This window comes from Aythya ferina, assembly GCF_964211825.1.
Source record: "Aythya ferina genome assembly, chromosome: 7".
Taxonomy (NCBI): Eukaryota; Metazoa; Chordata; class Aves; order Anseriformes; family Anatidae; genus Aythya; species Aythya ferina.
Genome location: NC_140302.1, coordinates 11630235 through 11650904, shown reverse-complemented (window position 1 = coordinate 11650904; position 20670 = coordinate 11630235). Strand labels below are relative to the sequence as shown.

At 37.9% G+C, this 20670-nt stretch overlaps 1 protein-coding gene across 1 annotated transcript; it reads right to left on the bottom strand.

Annotated features, from left to right (window-relative positions):
• Positions 1-1443: 1443 nt before the first annotated feature.
• On the bottom strand, positions 1444-19070 carry LOC311439558 (S-adenosylmethionine synthase). The gene is made up of 9 exons (XM_084525408.1): positions 18723-19070; positions 11125-11202; positions 10159-10281; positions 8363-8475; positions 6684-6827; positions 5765-5983; positions 3413-3595; positions 2771-2904; positions 1444-2194 (listed from the first exon to the last, which is right to left on the bottom strand). The coding sequence occupies exons 1-9, from the start codon at positions 18814-18816 to the stop codon at positions 2092-2094; spliced, it is 1191 nt and encodes a 396-aa protein (XP_084381534.1). The 5' UTR covers positions 18817-19070; the 3' UTR covers positions 1444-2091.
• Between the last annotated feature and the right edge of the window lie 1600 nt (positions 19071-20670).

The following is a 20670-nucleotide window of genomic DNA, read 5'->3' as shown; positions in this document are numbered from 1 at the left end:
ACTCTTTCTGGTGTCTTCCTGTGTTTGTTTGCTTGCTTCTGCTAGTTGTAGTATAACCCACTATGACCAGGAGATCCTGGCCCAGCGAAGCCAACAGCAGGGCCACCATTGTCCTGACAAAGACAGGTTTTCCTCTCAAGTCAGGCAAGTCTTGATACAGGGTTGTAAGTTGGACCATAACACGCTTCCACAAAATAGTTCTATGGCAGCATTAATAGGGACGCCCTCATTACCTAGTAAAAAGTCCCATATACTTAGTCCTGTATACATTACTGATAGGTAAAAGTTCATTAGCAAAACAACTTTTTAATGCTGAAGGCCACAGTTTACGTTTCTAGGCAGATCACTCAGACCTGGACCCAAACAATTTATATTTCTGAGGCTGACACACACAGCAATCTTTTTCCTTGCATGACGAACAATATGCAGCCAGAAAATAGTCCGTGGGAAAATTTTGCAATAAGGTGCAGCTGTACCTTAACATATTTTTCTGCCAATATGTGTCCACAGGTCCAATTTCTGTTCTAAGTCCCAAGGAGATCAGATGCTACACAAAAACCTATTACTTGTTCTGCTCTACTCACAGTTCATATAGCTCATTAGTATAATTACTAAAGTGGAAAAGCTTCTGACTTGATCGAACGAAGTTATGTTTGTGACAGACTGACAGAAGAAAATGGCAGCTTTTCTTTATTGCTCATCAGCCAGGCATTCTCCACCTCAACGTCTGTGTTGGTGCCACTATACAAAGACATTGAATATGGAGAGAAATGTGGGGTGGCAGGATTTCAGCGTAGAGGCACTACCAGAAGCACTGCTTAAACCATAAAGCTAGGGTTAAGTCACCTGACTAACCCACCATATACACTGCTTATCCAAAGCTGGTAAGAGGCGAGGCATCGCCATCTCCAGCAGGAGTGAGTGTGCTGGTACCAGGACGGTGCAGCCAAGCATGGGCACAAACGGGGACATAGCTTCTGCAAAGACTTCCTCTGCTGTAGGGGGACACACGGCCATCTAGTGGCTAGTTCTTCAGTGAGAGACTGCTGGACAGGGCAGTGGTCCAAATTTTAACCTCACAATCTACTTTTTTCCAATGTTTTTGCAATTATTTCTATCACATTATTTTATATCTAAATCACATAAAACCTGGTAATCGATACAATAACCATAACCTAACATTTGGGAGTAAAAACTAAGGGAGAGAATACTGTCAAGTGCAAACATATGAATTAAAAATCAAATACGTTTTCACCAAGTTTCTATTAATCAGAAGGACTACACAGTTATCACATGTAGTGAAAAATGACTTTGTATCACAACTCCAAAACATACTATAATTCATTTTTGTTACTAAACAACACCCTTACAGGGGTAAAAGAGGCTATGTGGAGCCAACCATTATAGTGTAACATTAAAAACATAGACCAAAGGAGGTATAAATGGTAGGAAAGAGCATTTTATTGTATGATTGCTTTATAGGAGAACACATGTTTCAAAAACACAGGTAATTGAAACACAACAGTAACAGCAAATACCCAGTGAGGAGTATTTAAATATTATATATATGTTAACATCTTCTACAGACGAGGCCGAGACACTGTTATGTGATATCCAGCCTTCTCCCATCAAAGCAACCCCCAGTTGCATGCAATGCTAACTCCAGTAAGGAAATTGGACCCCAGAATTTCCCATTGTCTAATTAGAAGCAAGAGATCTGCCGACCCTTAGTCAGAGTTGGGAAAGTCATCCTTTCCTTTGCCCACAAAAAGTTTGAGGCTCAGCCATTGGTTTGAGTACCTGAGTCACATTTTGCCTTTATCAAAAGAACCAACAGAGCAGCAATAACAAGTAAACAACATTTTGTTGTCTTATGCTGATTAAAAGGACTCTGTCTTTGATAGCTTAGATAATGAAAGACACTGAGGGTTAAAAAAAAATCGATTTCCAAGAAAATATCCTTTTCTTTCTCTCCATTTAAAATCTAAAATTCCATTCCTTGAATACAAAGCTGTCAGATTTCAATTTTGGGAGCATCCTCATATTAGTGGACTTCTCTTCCTTGGTGTTTTTAAACAGAGAGAGCAAGTGTCAAAATACAAGTTTTTTAGGCACTTCCCATGAGAACTCGTTTCTTCCAAAGTGACCATAACATGCAGTTTTCTGGTAAATGGGCTTTTTTAGGTCTAAATCCCTGTGAATATTAAAAAAGAAAAGAAAATTCTTCACATTATGATAATCGTGGTATTTAACAATAAAATCCTGATGTTGATACCCATTTCACGCCCTTCATCTAGGAGGCATTTCTGGAGATGCAAACACACCGGTAAACATGCTCAAATATGAATTATAAAACTGACAACAAAACTTAAACATTAAGTACTTTAGGGCTACAAAAATTATGAGTTTTAATGGAAAAGAAGTATCTCTATTTCCTTTCATAAAACAACACATATTTCTTTTTAACAGCAAGGTTTAAATTCTTGGGATAAAAAAATTATTCATTTCAATTGCGTAGACTATATAAGGCCAAAGGCTGAAAGCGTGTGAAACTGGAAAACAAATGTCACCTTTAAAAATATGGCACACTGATGGATCCATAAAAACTATCAACTCCAAAGTCTGACAAAAAGTCTCTTTTGTAGTGCATAGAACATTTTAATGCTAGCTTAGGAGGCTACTTATTAAATTGTAACATCGAATGGTTTTGCAAGTACTCAGTTCTAAGATGTGATCGCGAAGATATTTATGTATATATGTGTTTCCATACCTGACAATGACTCCAGGCCGAAGATCAAAGTTTTTGTGCACAATGTCCAGGAGTTCTTTCTCTGTTCTTTGTGAAGTTCCATAAGTGAATAGTGAAATGGACAGTGGTTGAGCTACTCCTATGGCATAAGACACCTACAGCAAAAATACAATGCAATTATAAAGTATGGCACTTTGGTGGGCAAGAGAATACAAGAGAACAAAGCACTCATTCCTGAGCCTTCTGAGGAAACTGAAGGCCTCTGCTTCCTGTCCTGTAATTGTATAATCTGTATTTGTAGGGAAGAAAAAAAAAAAAAGAGAAACCTTTGAAAAAACTGAGGTCTCTGGACAAATTTCTTTTTCATTACCTAGTCATCCCATGTTCATGACAGTAAGTGTCAGAGCGTTAAGGGCTCAGGAAATGTCTGGAAAACCTGCCGATAAAATGAAAGCTAGGTGACACATTCCAGCTTCATGGAGCAGATAGGCTGTTAGCCACATTACAGTGGTCTTGAACCAAGCACACTGATGTCTTTCTTTCTCCAGCCCCAATCCAACTGCAAGACAACTTCAAGTACAGTGCCTTGTATGACATTTGCTCAAGGTAAAGCTGAAAATGACCTATCTTTTGAAGAAAAGCAACATCCAGAACAAAACATACCTGAACCAGAACACGGCGACAGAGCCCAGCTTTCACAAGGGACTTGGCCACCCAACGGGCTGCATATGCTGCTGATCGGTCCACCTTTGTATAGTCTTTTCCAGAAAAGGCACCACCTCCGTGGGCTCCCCAGCCACCGTAAGTATCCACAATGATCTTTCTACCAGTAACACCAGCGTCACCCTAATTCAGTAAAAGAATTAGGCCGTTTTACAATCCACTTTATTATAACTCTCAAGACTACACAGCCCTCTGAAGACTATGCATGTGTAAGTTCGCCACTTACGGATTGTTCTGGGATAGCTGAAGGACTTAACTTCTCAATGAACTCCTACAGTGGCTATAACTGCTCTTTAAAGGCAGATTCGTAAAATAAGCCATACTTTACTGGTGTTTGGTAGCCAACCAAAGAGCTTTACACCTAGAAAGCTAGAGCATTCGGTGCCTGCTTCAAAAATATGGGAACACTATGGGAGCCTCAGTCTAAATGCAATCCATCTACCACAAACAAACAAAATACAGGATATTGCTACCAAAATACATGCCATAAATGAACCACTGAGACACTTTATGTTGGGTTAAAACAAATAGATGAGGCTTTCATTTCTTTTGGCCAAAATCTGAAGTAGGGTGAATATCAAGTCTTTCCCTTTAATTTAAGGTATGCCAGTGCTACCTTATACACCACTACGTGGAGGCTAGCACTCAGCACTTCTGGTGCGGTATCACTACAGAGACTGTCATACAAGTATATGCTAAAAACACATTTCCAGCTTCAAAATATTTACACTCTTATGCAAACAATACAGAATAGGTATGGAGTAAACGCCGTTAAAGGTAATTGAGAAGTAAACATTAGAACAGATACTTATATACAAAAATTGTAAGACATTAAATAGGGAAACACAGACAACCTTTTGGCTGCCTGCGCAGCTATCTTGCTTGCTCCTTATAAGTATTTGATATTTTCATTCAATCTAGGTTAGCTGATCACTACCTGACTAATTATCTGACCCCTTATTTAATAAATTCTGAGTGTTCTGGTGTGAATGGAAACATAGTCTAATTTAACATTCAGTTCCCACTGCTGTGGGCAGGTTTGAAATTCCCTTTCTATACAATATCATGCCAGTAAAATTCAGCTGCTGGAATGTTTGCATAGCAAACACAGGAGGAAAGCCAAGGTTTGCCTTAGAAAGACCGAGTACATACACAGACTAAAACCTTTGGCACTGTTTGTCCCACTCTGCTAAGAAAACAGCGAGATGAAAATCTGAATTGCAGATAGCTGAGCTTGCCTAAAAGACCCTGTCCTCCTGCGCTTCTGCTGCTTGACTCAACCCTTAATTTCTGACTATGGCACAGACAGGTGTGGTGGGAACACCTTGTGTGCCCTTATGACTTGACAGCAAAAGTGAGTGAGAGGAAGAGAAATGGACAGCTGAAAAGAAAAAAAGCACACTTCCGTTTAAAGGGGCTGAAGAGCACACATAAATTGTGTGGAAGTCACTTCTGTAATAAGTTGTTATGTCCTTATACTACCAGCAGGTGTTGCTTTTGGGAAAACAGTGATAGCAGCAAAATGACTGACTATGGAACAGCCAGAATTCAAGGGGCCACTATGCTTGGAAACATAAGGTGAAAATCCCCAAGTGAAGTACGCATCTTCCTTAGATGAATGAGGCTGCAATTTAAGACAGCCTTCCATAGCTTGCTTTATTAAAAATAACACTTAGCTGTACTCAGAAAGTTCATGACATAACAGACAAGGAAACAAACAGTAATTTTCTGATTGCTGCAACACATCGTAAATTGTGCAAGTCCAGTGATGATAGTGGCTGTAAGGCCATGGATACACAGGCAGATTGACCCACACTAAGTAAACTTATCCCAGGCTTTAAAAGCTGCAAAGATACACTGCAACATGTCTGCATTTGTACATGCAAACATAAGCCATACAGTTCCACCACAAGAGTAGGAAAGGTATTGCTGGTTGACTTACGGGTAATTATACTATATTTTACAATGTGTGCAGTTTAGGTCACACCTCAAAGCCTTGCATTTTTTAGTGGTTGCAATTCAGTGCACAGCTGAAGAATTTCGTATGTGTAGCCTTTTGCTCGGCATGCAGCTATGATTGCCACAGGTTGATTTTCTAGAAGTTACAGCTCAAGTTTGGCTATCCATTTGACCATAGTCTAGACTACCAATGACACACAAACTTATAGTGATACGCTGGTTGCTTCTCACAATTTAGGACTGATGTGCCAGATGGGCTGACCATTTCTGTTAAGGCACACACCCACTGACAATAACAAGCTGATACAAACAACAAAATAATATGATACAAACCTGAGGTCCTCCAATAACAAAACGTCCACTAGGCTGAAGGTGATAAATAGTTCTCTCATCCAAGTATTTTGCAGGGACCACGGCTTGAATTACACGATCCTTCAGGGTTTTGCGCATGTTCTCCAGCGAAATGGTTTCATCATGTTGTACAGATATCACAATGGTATGAACGCGCACTGGGATGACTGCTCCATTCTGCTGGATATACTGCACAGTGACCTGAATAGAGCAGGGAGAAGGGGGAAGAAAAAGCCACCCACTGTTACTATGAATTGTAGCTACTTATACATCAAACCTCATGCTATGCTATTGCAATAGAAGAACTGCAACAGATTGTCAATATTGATATTATAATGACCACTGCTCACCTGGGGATGAACCCTTCTTCTTTATTCTTCATTTATGCAGTGGTGAGGAAGAAAAGAGTTGATATTGACAATTTGGTTTCCTATGAAACTGTCCACAATGCACCTTTTGGTTGAGATTCCTAGCTACACTGCCAAGCCTCAAAAATTTACATTCTTAGTGCTTCTTCAAAAAAGGCCAGTCTAAAGCCCTAAATACAAATAAAACCTTCAAATTTCCTGTTACTTTTTCAACCAGCACCGAGCATTCAGATCTAAAGGGTTTAATGTTCCCTCATCTGTATATGGCTAATGCATCTAACACTCTGATACAGGTTAACCATTTTCCAACAGTCGAAGAGACTATTGTAAGTCTGCAAGTTCTTCATCTGCTACTTGTAGCTTTTACAGTAGCAATCCTGATACTCCAACCACCACTGATTTTTTCCATTAAGACCATATAACATTTTGCAAAAGTAAAAAGTGATAGTTTTCAATGACTTGGACTATCCATAAATGATTGGATTTCTACTCTGCTGGTAAAAGAGAGAAAACAGAATGACAGCAATATTTACCTGTGTCTTAGAGTCAGGCCTCAGCCAAGGAAGCTCTCCGTTGCGCCTCAGCTCTGCTAACCTGGCATTCAGTTTATGAGCAAGAATAATTGTTAGAGGCATACATTCCTCTGTCTCGTCCGTTGCATAGCCAAACATCAAACCCTACAGGAGGAGAAGAGATACTTCAATTACTGTTAAAAAGCACCACAACTAAAGGCAAGGAGATTTCATCTGAAACAAAAAGTAAACAGTACCCTCGGGTTTACTTTCTACTCTTTACATTACAGTCCAAGAAGCCTAAACTGGGATCAGGCTCCAACATGCTACAGTGTAATGAGAAACAAACCGCATTCCAGTAATTTTTTACTGAGGGCCTGAAAATTTCCATGTTGGGCAAGCAATGTGGACAAAGACTGAGAGGTGTCTGTGAAAAAAGTTTCCTCAAGAAAAGATCTGTTTGAGCAAAACAATATCAGGGCTATTCTGTCATGCAAAAGGTGTTCTTCCTGGTCTGGAAAGGTTGTAGAGGCAGAGGCTTTCATGTATGAATACTGCCACTAACTTCTACTGCAGCTCACATCTGACATTTCAGTGGGATAGAATTTGGATGTTGCTTAAAAGAGGTACTACTCAACAGTTAAGGTTCCTGCCCGAGATTTGCAATACCGCATGCTTCTAGTCCCAGCTTCTACTATTATGCAGTCACATTCCCTGCATCACATTCTCATCTGTTAGGCAGTTAGTAGCATTTTCTGTCTCCTCACCCAGCACATGCGGTGATATAAAAATAATAAAGCGAGGTAGCTATTCAACAGGAAGGGAGACCATGAAAGCGCCAAAAAATGTCAGGTGCCTTTTCATCTTCTGTAGCTTTATGTCCCTGTGACAGCATAAAAACATTTTAATCTAGTCCTCAAGGGTTATTTGAACAATATTAGCTTGGCTCCTGGACTCTGATATGGTTCTCAACAGCATTGTTATAAATTACATATTACTACTAATGATACCTACTGTAAATGTTAAACTCATTCATACAGACATCGGTCAGATTATGGAGTTTTTATGTTAGCATCTTTCTCTTGGGAACACACAGTAATTATCTACGTGTGTTATTTCGCTCACAGAAACACAGATTGGACAGCCTTAATTATGTGGAACACCTACCATAATAAAACAGATCTCTGCCTCTGGGAAATAAAGAAGAATTAAAAGTACTCTGGCATATTTGCCTTCATTGTACTAATGCTGCAGACAGTTGAAGCATCGCTTAATTTTTTGCTGTGTAAAATCTCAAGAGCTTTGTGAAAGTGGAAAGATCTTTTGTTTATTCCATTGTACACAACAAACCAGGCTGCAAGATTAATAGTCTAAGGAATCTAAAACTCCTTAACAAACACAAGAAAAACATAAGCAAAAAAAAAAAAATTGCTAATTTCTGAAGGACACAATCTGAGCTAGTACAAACTGACAGAGCTCTCCTGACTTCTGTGGAGTACCATGACAAACACCAGTTAAAAGCCTGCCCTCAAACAACTTCTGACTGTTTTAATAAAGATATGTTTCTTATTCTGGACTAGCCCAAGATGGATGTGTGCAAATCTTCAGATGGGCTATGTTTTTGAAAACTGGGCAATGAGTTGGGGTAAGTTCTTTACATTCAAACAGCTTTAATGTTTTAGATATGATGTCATGTCTACCTGATCTCCAGCACCAACATCTTCTTCATCCCTGTGTAGATGAACACCCTGGGCAATATCGGGTGACTGCTGTTCCAGTGCCACTAAAACATTACAAGTCTTGTAGTCAAAGCCTATTTAGAAAAAAGAATAGTGGCAAATTATTTTCTTCTGTTACAATTGAGGAAAGTAACATGTAACCACACAACACAATTTTCATTCTGAAGGATACCACATTCAGAATTCACAACCTAACTACTGTTTCTTGTTACATTTTTGTCAATACAATGCTTTCATTCTTCTGAGGAGGTGATACGGTATATAGGGTCACCTTTATTGATTGTTTCTGTTTGTTTTCTCTTGCTTTGGCACCCTATTGCCAAGCCAACTCGGGTTAGGAAATGCTAACTGGAGAAAACTAGTTTTTTAAAAAATTGACTATTTGGGAGTCTGTGCTAAATAAACAATGTTGAAAACCTTTTTTTATAAATTCTTATGAGCTGATGTTAACCTCTAACTGAGGGATCTGCTCCCTGATACACTATTTGTAATACATGTAGAGTATGTACCTAAATCTCTTGTGGGAATTTGTGTGAGAGCCATAGACAGAGGAAAAAAAAATTGAGTCTCACAGCAAATCTGAAAGTAGGAAATTACTCCACATTAATTTCAAAGACCACAAGGAAGATTTTAAAAATAAAATCACAGACTTGCATATGATTGTGGCAAAATTTTCCACTTTTCCCTAGGTATATTAAGAGTAATTTGCATCTCTCCAAATCCAGCATTTTCTAAACCTGTACCTACTGCTAACTGTTACCCACACTCATGTTCATCCAATGAATACACATCCATATGCATATGATCCATTTGAAGAATCCTCACCACCCTCTTTTAAATAGGCTAAATAGAGAAGTAAACAGTATGTCTGTGTGCAATTGGTTTACCCTTTTGTGTACTTCTGCATAGCAGGTGTTATTTACAGGGTCACTGCATCTGCCATTATCATTAGGCTGTTTGGGTAAAAATCAGTTTTACAAACTACTAAATATGACAATACATTCTGGAAGCCCTGCTGCTATGTCATAATAGAGGTAATTTCCAGATGTGTTGCTATACTATTCTCCCACTACATTCTCCCTGGAAATTTGATAGCTATTGAAGGATTGCAGGAAACAACTGTTTTTAAATAAAAACCCTTAAAAAATGTAATTATTGTTAACAGCATCTTTGGAATACCCGTAGTGTATAAAGAGATACATGGCAAATCAGATGGTGGAATGAGTCTGGTATATAAATCATTTTGTCTTTTCTGTCATTTATACGACACACAAACCTGACCTGGACTGCTCAGCCTAGGAGTTTGCTCAGAGCTAATAGAGCACCTTGTACAGCGAGAACCTGCTCTCCACCTGAAAATCCTGGATGCTACTGCAATGCACATACATAATGATAAAACAAAATGAACTGAGTTTCTTCGTCCCTCTCTTTCTGACCAAAATGCATTAATCAGCTTGCAAAATAACAGATTCACGTTCTCCCAAGTTTGGGTTAGTGGTAGGTTCTGCAGCTCACGTTCATGCATAAAAGTCGATTCTGCCTTCTCCTTTTTATTTTTAACTAATATATGATGTTTTTTTTCTACTTACAGGGATAAAGCCAGAAAGTGTATCATGTAGCACCACGTAAGCAGCTTTCACACGGGATATTCAGTTTTTATCAGACTAGCTAAAGCCCACATAAGGAAGTGCTGACAGACCTGGTTTGCAGTTGCCTATTGCTTGCTCTTCAAGGATTTCATAAGATTTTCCACCAACCTTTAGCTGAATCATCATAGCCAATGTGTCTAATTGCATCTCGGACAACTCGTTGATAATCCACAATAGCACGAGATGTGATCTCCCCACAGAGCAACACCATCCCTGTTTTGCATACTGTCTCTGAAAAGGGAGACGGAAACAGGATTAAAGCAGCAGAATAACCAGTCTGCTAGGACAAACAACTATGTTTGTGATGATGGTGATTTAGAGAAATATACTGGGTATATACAGTATTAGTACTTTTCAGTCATATCTTTGGCAAAACTAGCTCCTTCCACGACCAATTCCTGTAATGATGCAGTGATATGCAGAGTCATTTAGGGAAATGTAGTATTAAACTGTGATTTTTAAATCCATTTAATCTTTAATCACTCTAAGATATATTCTGAGGCTAAATAATTCTCAACAGTGATTATCTATTTCAAAAATGTGCCTCCAGTCCAAGGAGGAAGAATGTGAGGATGGGGTTTAGTTAACTGAACTAGGAAAATGAGTGTTACAACTCATGAGACAACTGATGGTACAACTCTGTCTAAAGAGGTATCAAGAAAACAAGCAGTTACAGGGTCTAACACTGAAAAATGAGGACTTTATTAAATATAGTAAATGTACTTTTCAACACCATACAGGATATACTTTTTTAACAACATACAAATACTCTTTAAATAATCCACCATGATGAAATAGAATCTGTTTCTCAGAATATTCAGTTGACACACAAAATTAACAACCTTGTCTGTCCTTCTGTAGTTATTCTATCCTTCTGTTACCTGCTCAGGCTTCAGTCTTTGTAAAAACTTCAGTTCCTTCTTGTTTCTCCTTCTCTTGAGAACTGTTAATTTTTACATATTTTTGAGAGTAAAATGAGTTAGCACACGACACCTTCATGCTCTTTGCGAACATATCAAAAATAAAAGACAAGTGACTGGGTACTGTCTTAAAGCAAAGAAACAAAAAACTTACCACAAGCAACCTTGGCATTTGGGTCCTGCTTGAGATGGGCATCTAGCACAGCATCACTGATTTGATCACAGATTTTATCTGCAAGACATCAAGGTTGTTATTCAAAACCAGGGCACTTAATACAAAATGAGGACCGTTTGCATCCATTTCAGCAGAAAAGTGCTTTAGTAAGGAATTCCTTTATTGCTTATTACTGAAGTATTTAGGCAAACTAGATAAAAAAAAAAGTCACATGCAACATCCTGCAAGCAAAACCAATACATAGATGAAACTTTTACTTACTGGTGTAAACTAATACTGACTACAACCTCACCTGTAGTTTTCTGCACGTCAGTGTGAAACATGTTATGTATAGAATTACCTGAGAGGCTGAGGTAACGTTCTACTCCTTGCCTTCTCCTTGTCTGCCACAGCAGTATGCTAACAAGAAGGTAATATTCCACCCCTAACTTCCATCTCCCCAGCAAAAAGTTGGACTGTACCTGAGTTACACAGCTGATACAGCCTGACTAATAGTTTAAATCACTACACATAACGTACAGCTCAGTGTCAAGCACCTGTTTCAGGTTTGCTTCTTCTCACTGCTTCCCACAATTCTGCAATGTCATCTGCTCTTAATCTCTGCATCCCACTTGAGATGGGTGAGTGAGGAGCAAATACCGAAACAAGAAGGGATTACCAACTAATGCCTGCCTCAGATAAATGTTGAGTATATCCTCAGTGACATTCCAACTACAAAGGTTTCATCTCAGGTTTATCTTTTCTGTTTCTTTTTCTTTTTTTCTTCTTCTTACCTTTTTATCGAATAATGACTCTTTATTGAATAATGTAGCTAATCTATTGAGCACAAAAAAGTAGCATTGATAACAACGCCTATCACCTAAAAATTGTAATATTTCTAATATATTTTAATTTTGTTGTTCTAAAAAATACAATGTCAATTATTGCATACAATGTTTAGGTGTTGCCATAACATGCTCTGTGGCAAAATAAACATCTTCTTCCTTGCCATTTGCAACCCAATCTGTCGGAAAGCCATGTTTTATACCAGTATGTCGTTTGAGTTTTTCTACATATAATCTCAGGTCAAAATAAATTCTTTTATCTCATGAGGAAGGTGTACATTTAGAGGGGACAAAATCAGAAACTAGATAACTAATCTGACTCTGACACTCATCTCCCATATTAACCACTTCGATATGAAAAGAATGAACAAAAAATATGTTTAGCAAACATAGCCTGCAGTGGAACATTCAACCTCATGAGAACTGTAAGTGGATTACTAAATTTGGGACAATTATTACCAAACAGGAATCAGATACCATTCTTGCAATTTAGTTGGAATTCCAAATGAACCTTGTATAGCAAGACTGGGGACAAAGGTAGCAGAACTTTGATTAAAATGTATCTCTGCTTGCCCTCTTCAAATTTTCAATTTTGTACTAGACAGTAAAGTCATATTTTCAAGAAAAAAAAAAAAAAAAGATGAAAATAACTAATTTTTGATTATCTGGGTGGAACAGCAGAGCAATTGGGACTTGATGACCTCAGGGCATGTCCAATGCCCTGTAGTACACTCCAACTGATTAAGACTGCTGTACAGTCTTTTTTCATCATGCAGAGTTTCTATGGCACAAAAACATTTATCCCTGTTCTTGTCCTACATGAAACATCTACATTAGATGTCAATGTCCCATACTAGTAAAAGTTGCCTGTATGTAATATATCATTTATTATATACAGACTTCTTAAAACACTCAAGAGGAACACAAGTAATCCCATTACTGATTTGTCCCCATTCTTCTTTATGGCGCCTATCCAGTACAAAGAACCTTACATAGATTTTGCAGGTTTATATTACTTTCTTACCTAAAACTTCCCTGAAAATTTCTCAAGGGAGCTTTAATAGGCAGTTAAATCAAAAAGTGCATGTAGCAAGATGTTTCCATGCCTTTTTTTTTTTTTTTTCCTTAAGTATATAGTTAGAATCTACACTCCTTCGTGTTATTGGTAAAAAAAAAAAAAAAAAAAAAAAGCTCTTCTGTTTCCCTCACGACAAATTAGCACATCAAACATTTGTGAACAAAGAATAAAAGAATATAGTCTTCTTTCACAGAATTGGAACTCTTATGTTAGCAAAGTGTTACTCTGAAAAGCTCATGATAGTAAACCAGATGAGGGGTCAGCCACAAAGATGGAATTACCTCCATATAATAGCACCAGCGAGACTCCTCCAGGAATACTTAATTTTGGTGGTGGCATTTAAAGATCATGGAACCATAGAATGGCTTGGGTTGGAAGGGACCTCACAGATCACATAGTTCCAACTGCCCTGCCATAGGCAGGGATGCCACCCACTAGATCACGTTGCTCAGGGCCTCATCTAACCTCTGGTCTTGAACACCTCCAGGGATGGGGCATCCACAACCTCTCTGGGCAACATGTTCCAGTGCCTCATCACCCTCTGAGTGAAGAATTTCCTCCTAACCTCTAATCTAAATCCCCCCTCTTTTAGTTTAAAACCTTTGCCCTTCATCCTGTCATTATTCGATTGATCAAAGAGTTGCTTCCCATCTTTTTTTTAAGCCCCCTTATTTGAAGGGGACTTATAAGAAGCTATTGGAAAGTTTTTAGGACAGACTGAGAAAAACATCTCAAAATCGGAAAAGTGTGCCTTAAAGGATGAAATTAGTCAAGCTCAGTCTCGTTTTGAAAGGCTGAAGGAAAGGTAACCTACTTGAGGAAATAACAGCACTGGGTCAGTCTCTAAAAACCTGAAAGATAGTATACTGAGGGAAAAGTTTCTGTTTGATGGGCAATAATGTAACTGCATTTGATAGCTTGAAAATAGAGAGAAAGATGAAGATTCTAAAAGTCTATTCCATCTAGAATTCTGCAGGATCCCTTATTCCTTCAAAACTTACATTAGAAATGTTTTTAAAAGTACAAATGAAACTCAGCCATAATTAATACACATGTTTGAAGAATTCTTGCATGAAATTTCATTACTTGCATATAAAGTTCAGGCTGGATTATACATCAGAAGACCTTCTGGTCTTTAAAGTCTATGTGACAATTTCAATCACTGAAAATAACCACTTTGGATTAAAATAGGCTCAGACAAATGAGTTTGATAATTCATGCATGATCTGATTGCTGGTGCCAGATCTGAATCCTAGTGCAACTAGACCCCTTTGTTGACAAATATGGACACAAGTATCAAAACCAGAAAGAGAAATCCAGCAGGATGATCCGCTGCTTAATGCATCATATTGAAGGTCTGTCTATTAGGAAAGGTCTCTAGTAGAAAATAAAACCAGGCATTTCTATATTTAGCAATACTTAGCAGGCTTTGTGCGCCTTTCATTCCGTTATTTAAATTCCTCATCTCGACTGTCCCATTTCTCTCGTAGCTGCTACATATGACAAAATATGTCTGTCTATCATTAACTTTTTGATAGAAAAATAGAAAATATTTCACAATATTGAAAAAGCAATGTCTAATCTAAGGATTTCTTGAATGAACAGGAAAGTATTAGAGAGCCATCAATTCTTACTAGGAAATCCAACCATGCCACAAAGCTAGCCTTATGGCAGAGATGCCAAATGGCCATAAATCTATCTCCTGCTAACTATAAAAGGAATGAATGAGTCCAGGAGAGCTGATGATAAACCCTACTAAAATGCCCAGTTGTCAAATTATGAATTAAAGGAGGTATTCAGCAACAAAGGTGATCTCCACAAATTAGGAGAACCTTCAAGCATCTTTCTGCATAGTTGATTGTAGGTTTATTATGTGCTTCTAGACTACATTACCAGCAGTAAGAAGTAACAGTGAGAAGTGCTATATCCTTGAAAATTATATGTTCTGTAACTAAAATCAGTTCTATCTGCAAGTTCTGGGGATCTCCCCACACATTCATCACAAATAAAATCTATGAACAACAATAACAAACAAACATTTAATTCAAAAGGCTCCACCCTTTGAAACCGCAAACAGGTACTACCACACTTCTGACTTTGATCATGCAGTAACTATAATAAACATTAAACATTTCAAAAGGTAAAGTTTATTTTCTTAAAAACCTGTGAGCGTCAAAATCACTTTGGGTAGTGCTGTTTTTAAGGATACCTTATTTATGTCAACAGAACTTGGAGGTGAAATTGTGCATTCAAAATATGAGAAACTGAGCATTTCTCAGTTTTCTTACGAAAAATGAACAGTTAGTAACTATAGTTACTTATCTTGAACACTTCATCAAAAAATAAACATTCCACCAAAAAAAAGTTTCACTGGAAAACCTTCATATAGCTGAATTGTGCTGTATTACATTTTTCCTATTTAAAATGAGTGCTATTTAAAAGCACTCTTCAGGAGTGCTACTTGAAAATGGCAGTGGTACTGCAGTGTTAACACTGCACTGTTTAATCAGCTTATCTTACATGTCCTCTTTGTGCAGTTTACAGAACAATTACATATATTAGGTGTATATAATGTTAGACATCAGACATGCAAGCATCAACTGGCTTGAAAGATCTCTATATTCTGTTTTTGGTTTTTGTTCTGGTTTGCTTTCTTGGGAGTGTGTGGGTGTAATTTTTCTTCTGTGGACCTCCAGAAGATTAGCATGTTTTTAACACAGTTGGAAGTCTGAAGGTGCTTTTGGCAGATGTTTTTTTCCCATACTTTAAAGAGATTCCTTGATACTTACTGGAAAACTGAATTACATTCAGTTTGCAGGGAAGTCCACCTGATGCCACAGCAGAAAGGGGAAGGATTTAATTCTAAGCAGTTTGGCACCTGTAAGACACTGTGGGTCACAGTAACACACAATGTCTTTCAAAGCACGATGAAACCACTGTGCAGCATGGACAGACATTTCTGGACGGAGGAAAATGGAGCAATGACAAAAAAAAAAAAAAAAGCTAGGAAAAAATCATGTTATTCATGTGTTTTTATTACATTAAAAAGGAGGAGGTATTATATAAGTCCTTGGAGAGTTTGGAAATCACCCTACTAGATGCCAGGTTTAAAGACCTTCTGGAAGGGAGTCCAAAACTTTATACCCACATTGTTTTGAAGAAGTGGGACTGAGAAGATGGGATAAACAGAGTTCTCTGGGTTTCTTTGGAGAGCATAGGTAATGCCTATATGATAATTACTGCCAGCTATTACTTGCCTCTATGGAATCTGAGCTTCTTAATTACACAAAACTTTAAAGCACTGCACAGATATAAGGCGGCTTTCTATATACCCAAATAAATAAGTATCTAATTTCCCCTGCTTTGTTTATTATGAAGGAAGACTGCACGAGTGCATTCAATCCCAAACTAATATAATCAGAACAATTCAAATTTCCACCAGACAAGGATCTGGTTCAGGATCTTTACTTCACATAATGCCCTCTAGCAAAATTATACTATCGCATACAGAAGGGAAGTAATCAAGAACGCGCAAATTATCTGTTTGATATGAAACAGAGGAGCTCACAACTCACAATAGAAGTTTAGTGTTACTGATAACATCCAAAGCCCAACTAGCCTGAGCCTCAGATGCTTGCCCCAGTTTTAAGAAACAGCCAAGGTTTTCCTGGGTGATAAAAAGCTAATGGCATGTCTATATCTCCAGAGTAAAACCATAGCCAGGAAAAAGGTGGATTGGCCAGAAGTAAAGGACAATTCGCTGTCAGAAACTAGACACCTCTCTGAGACCATTAAGACCTTTTGCTGGACTGTGTTCAGGAAAAAGAATTTGCAGGACCACCCAGACAGAATTATTTACTGTCATCCTGTTCTCACTTCATTGGGCAAATCTGGTTCTTTCTTTTGACATGGGTGCTTGGGTTTTCAGTATTCTATATCAAGACCTATGTTGCTTAGAAAAATACAAGCATCACAGAATTGAAAAAGTCCAATAAATTTCAACTTTCCACTCCCTCAACAAATCTCTTGGGTCTATAAATCTCAAAATACCCAGAGATCTGGCATGCTCTGCCAGATGAGATGCTGTATACAAATCTAACAAGTGATAACATTTTCTCAAATGTATATCCATTTCAGAGATGGACAATGCTCATAGGACGTAAAAGGCTTACCGAGAGCCCATAGAGTTTTTGGAAATAAAGAAGGCAATGTGAATAACAACTGAAAAGTAGGTCAAATTCTAAAACAAGAAACTAAACAAAAAGAGAACTGGTTAAGAAAAGGAAACTAAGGGACAAAGCTAAACCTGGTTTTAGCTAGGTTCGATTATATCTTTTCCTGTTCAGAGATTTCTCTATTGCCGCCCCAAGGGGATTAGAAAATGATGGGAGTAGTATCAGTTGTGACCTGTCATCTTCAGAAATATCATTGCTCAATTTAAAATCACCTTACGGGATAACATTATTTTTTCTATGAAAGTATGTTGTTCTACAGCTGCTGGATGTAATTACACACAAATTTGAGACGGGACCTACGTCCCAAGGACTGAATATGGTTGTCATTTTCTGATGGTGTTACATCAGAAAGAACCCCAACTGGCTTAACCTGATGTAGCTGCCTTGAAATTGACAGCAATGGACTCAATTGCATCAGCCATGGATTTGACCTGCACTAAAAAGTTCATATTATAGAGGAGTACCAGAACTATCGATATAAAATTCTCACTTTTGAACTTTCTGTTCTCTGTCATCCACCATTTATGTTTTACTTACATTACATGAGCACATATCTGAAAAAAAACCTTGCACAAGGTACAGGATGCCAAGTTGTGTTCTAAAATAAATACACTTTTCAGGACATCAAAGAGTTTATTGTCTCTTGGATTCATTTGGGGGAGCACTTGTTGACATAAGGTACATGCTTAGGGTAGATGAATATTTGTTTTCCATAAAATCAAACTCAGCTCTGCTGACCATACATAAATTTTAGCAAATAACTGTCTGCTGTTTGCTTAAGCAATTCCATACATTGCATTTATACGCAGATGGTGAAATGGGGGAAAATCTATCAGTAACTTTGCCACATGCAGCTGCTGGGACCACTGATTTTTAAATGCTTTAAAATAGCCTGCTCATAGATATTCCTGTCATAGGTGACAGTTTTAGAGCATAGCATATATATATAAGGCAGTTTCACAGGACCCCTAGTGATATGGAACTTGAGAAGCAAGCTATGCACTCTTATCCATATGTGAAATTCTAGTCTACCAGAGATACAGAACTGTCAGATACAGTACTGTCTCCACAGTACTACTGAAAAAAAAATAAAAATCAGATGATAAGGAAGGAGTAGCAACCATGTACCATTGCCCTCCCCACTGTAACACACACCCAGCAAAGGCACATGAAGTCCTGCTAGAAGCACCCTAGTTGTAGCAGTTCTCTAGTTATAGCAGTTACTGCTAGCTATAGCACTTCTATACACTATGTAGAAAAGGTCCAATGGAAATAATGTTAAAATCACTCTGTTACAAAGACTTTCTATAAGACTAACAAACAGGCTTTTAAAGCTTCCTCCGGCTTTCAAAACTTCTTTTTAAGACTTCTTCAGGCTTTTAAAATGTTTAACATGAAAATACTTTTTCTTTTATGTATTTGCCACAGTGGGCTTCTTACCTGGATGTCCTTCTCCTACTGACTCCGATGTGAACATGAAAGCCCCTTCATCATCCAGTGTGTAGTCACATAAACCATCCACTGGTCCATTCATGGTTGTGATGCTTTTCCAGGTGGATTATTTTAAAATGTGGTTGAAGAGTTCTAGCCTTAGTGCCTTCTGTTAAAGATGAAGGTTCTTTATCAGCAGGACTGTCACCGTCTTCACTCACTACCTGTAACACTAACTTGAATTTCAGCGTGTGATTCCAGAATGGGCTGGTATCTGTGCGTGCATGCAAGGAGTATGCATGTGTCTGAAGTCTGTATCCCTACCTAGCCTGATCTGTCAGTCTCTGGGCTGCTCCTATATATGGAAAAGTGAAAGTGCCCAGATAATCATGTGAGGAAAATGGAAGAGCCCATTTCTTAGTAGGGGAGTAAGTTAATTTGGGGATATTTCACTAATTAACTTTGTTCTTGGCAACATTCTAGATTCAACCTATACAAGATTGGATACCATAGGAACTCTAATGAAAATGAAGTAATCCAGGAGTACTGGTGACAGTTCAGTTTAGCTGCTTCTTCAGTTTGTGTCTCCCCTTGTTCTGGGATCTGTGTTGTGTTTCCAACCGTGTGTTGTGGTTTTACAGGGATAGATGAAAGATCTGTAAATGCACGCCTTTTGTAGCAGAAGACTGGGAGAAGTTTGTTCTGCATCATGCAACTGTATTTTACTGTTCCCTTTTCATCTCTTGAAATGTAGCATTCTCTCCTGAAATAGTTTTTTCCTTTTCATACATTACTCTTGCACATTTGAGACAAGAGACACCTGATAAGATATAGCACATGACACATTTCTCCTTTATGCACACCTCTGCCTTCAACTTTAGCCTTCCTTTTCATTCGTCCTCTTTTCTGTTAATTAAGATCCAGCTTAATTTTCGAGAATCATATTCTCATATTACATTCTGTAACCCACAGAAATACACTAACTGACACAATTGGGTACTCAGTATTCAGTTCTGCTACTAAAAATGTCTTCAGTCAGATGGCTAATATTTGGAATATGCTGATGGTATGACAGGTATGAACACAGAGAACATTTTGTGTAAGCTTGTATACAAAAAAAAAAAAAAAAAAGTGTAAATATCTACATGAGGCAGACACAGAAAATGCCCAGCATCATTAAAACAAAACAAACAAAGCAAAACAAAAGAAAAAAAAAAGTTTAACTAATCTTAATTCATTTACAGACATCATTCTAGTCTCAACCTCAGACCGAACCATTGATCTACCAAAATCAAATTCTCCCTTTACTTCAATGAACACAGAATCATACTCTCTTAATCATTCACTCAGATGTTAAAGTACCTGATAGTTGGATTGGAACAAATAACATGCTGCTTGTACCATAGCCCCTGCAATTTTGAGAGCACTGACATCCTTACTGTTCTTCAGTTTAAAAATTTAGTTTACTTCAAACTCTTTGTCAGTATTATTCTAAATGACTAGTCCCTTGGACTCAAATTTCTGCTACATATTAACGTAAGAATTCATTGGAATTTTTCACTTTCTACCAACATTCCTGAAAATGATGATCAACTTCTGTGAATGTTCCCCAGTAATCTGCTGTAGCACTGGCCCCCTTCTAATGACCATTGACATGGAATAGTTTGTTTCAAAAAAACAACCTCTCGGTATTCTTTCGCACAGAATTCATGCCAGAGAATGAAAAGCACTGGTTTAACTTAATAATGCAAAATTCACGTATCAGACTTATGTTATGAGGCATAGCTTTCTCTGGAGTAAACTGTCATCACCCCACTGACACTAGGATTCTATCTGTCTGAAAAATTCTGCATTAATAACACCTAGAAAAATGGAATTAAAAGAAAAAAAAAGAAAAAAGAAAAAAGAAAAAAAAAAGACCAAAGAGTAACTACTTAGATTAACTCTAGTTAATCAG

What these genes read in the sequence shown, in the direction of transcription:
- LOC311439558 (XM_084525408.1), bottom strand. Translation starts at nt 18,816, where the DNA reads ATGAATGGACCAGTGGATGGTTTATGTGACTACACACTGGATGATGAA. An exon ending in GGCCTGACTCTAAGACACAG is followed by an intron (nt 5,984 to 6,683) that starts GTAAATATTGCT and finishes TGCTCTATTCAG; the next exon opens with GTCACTGTGCAGTATATCCA. An exon ending in CGGCCTGGAGTCATTGTCAG is followed by an intron (nt 2,195 to 2,770) that starts GTATGGAAACAC and finishes TAATATTCACAG; the next exon opens with GGATTTAGACCTAAAAAAGC.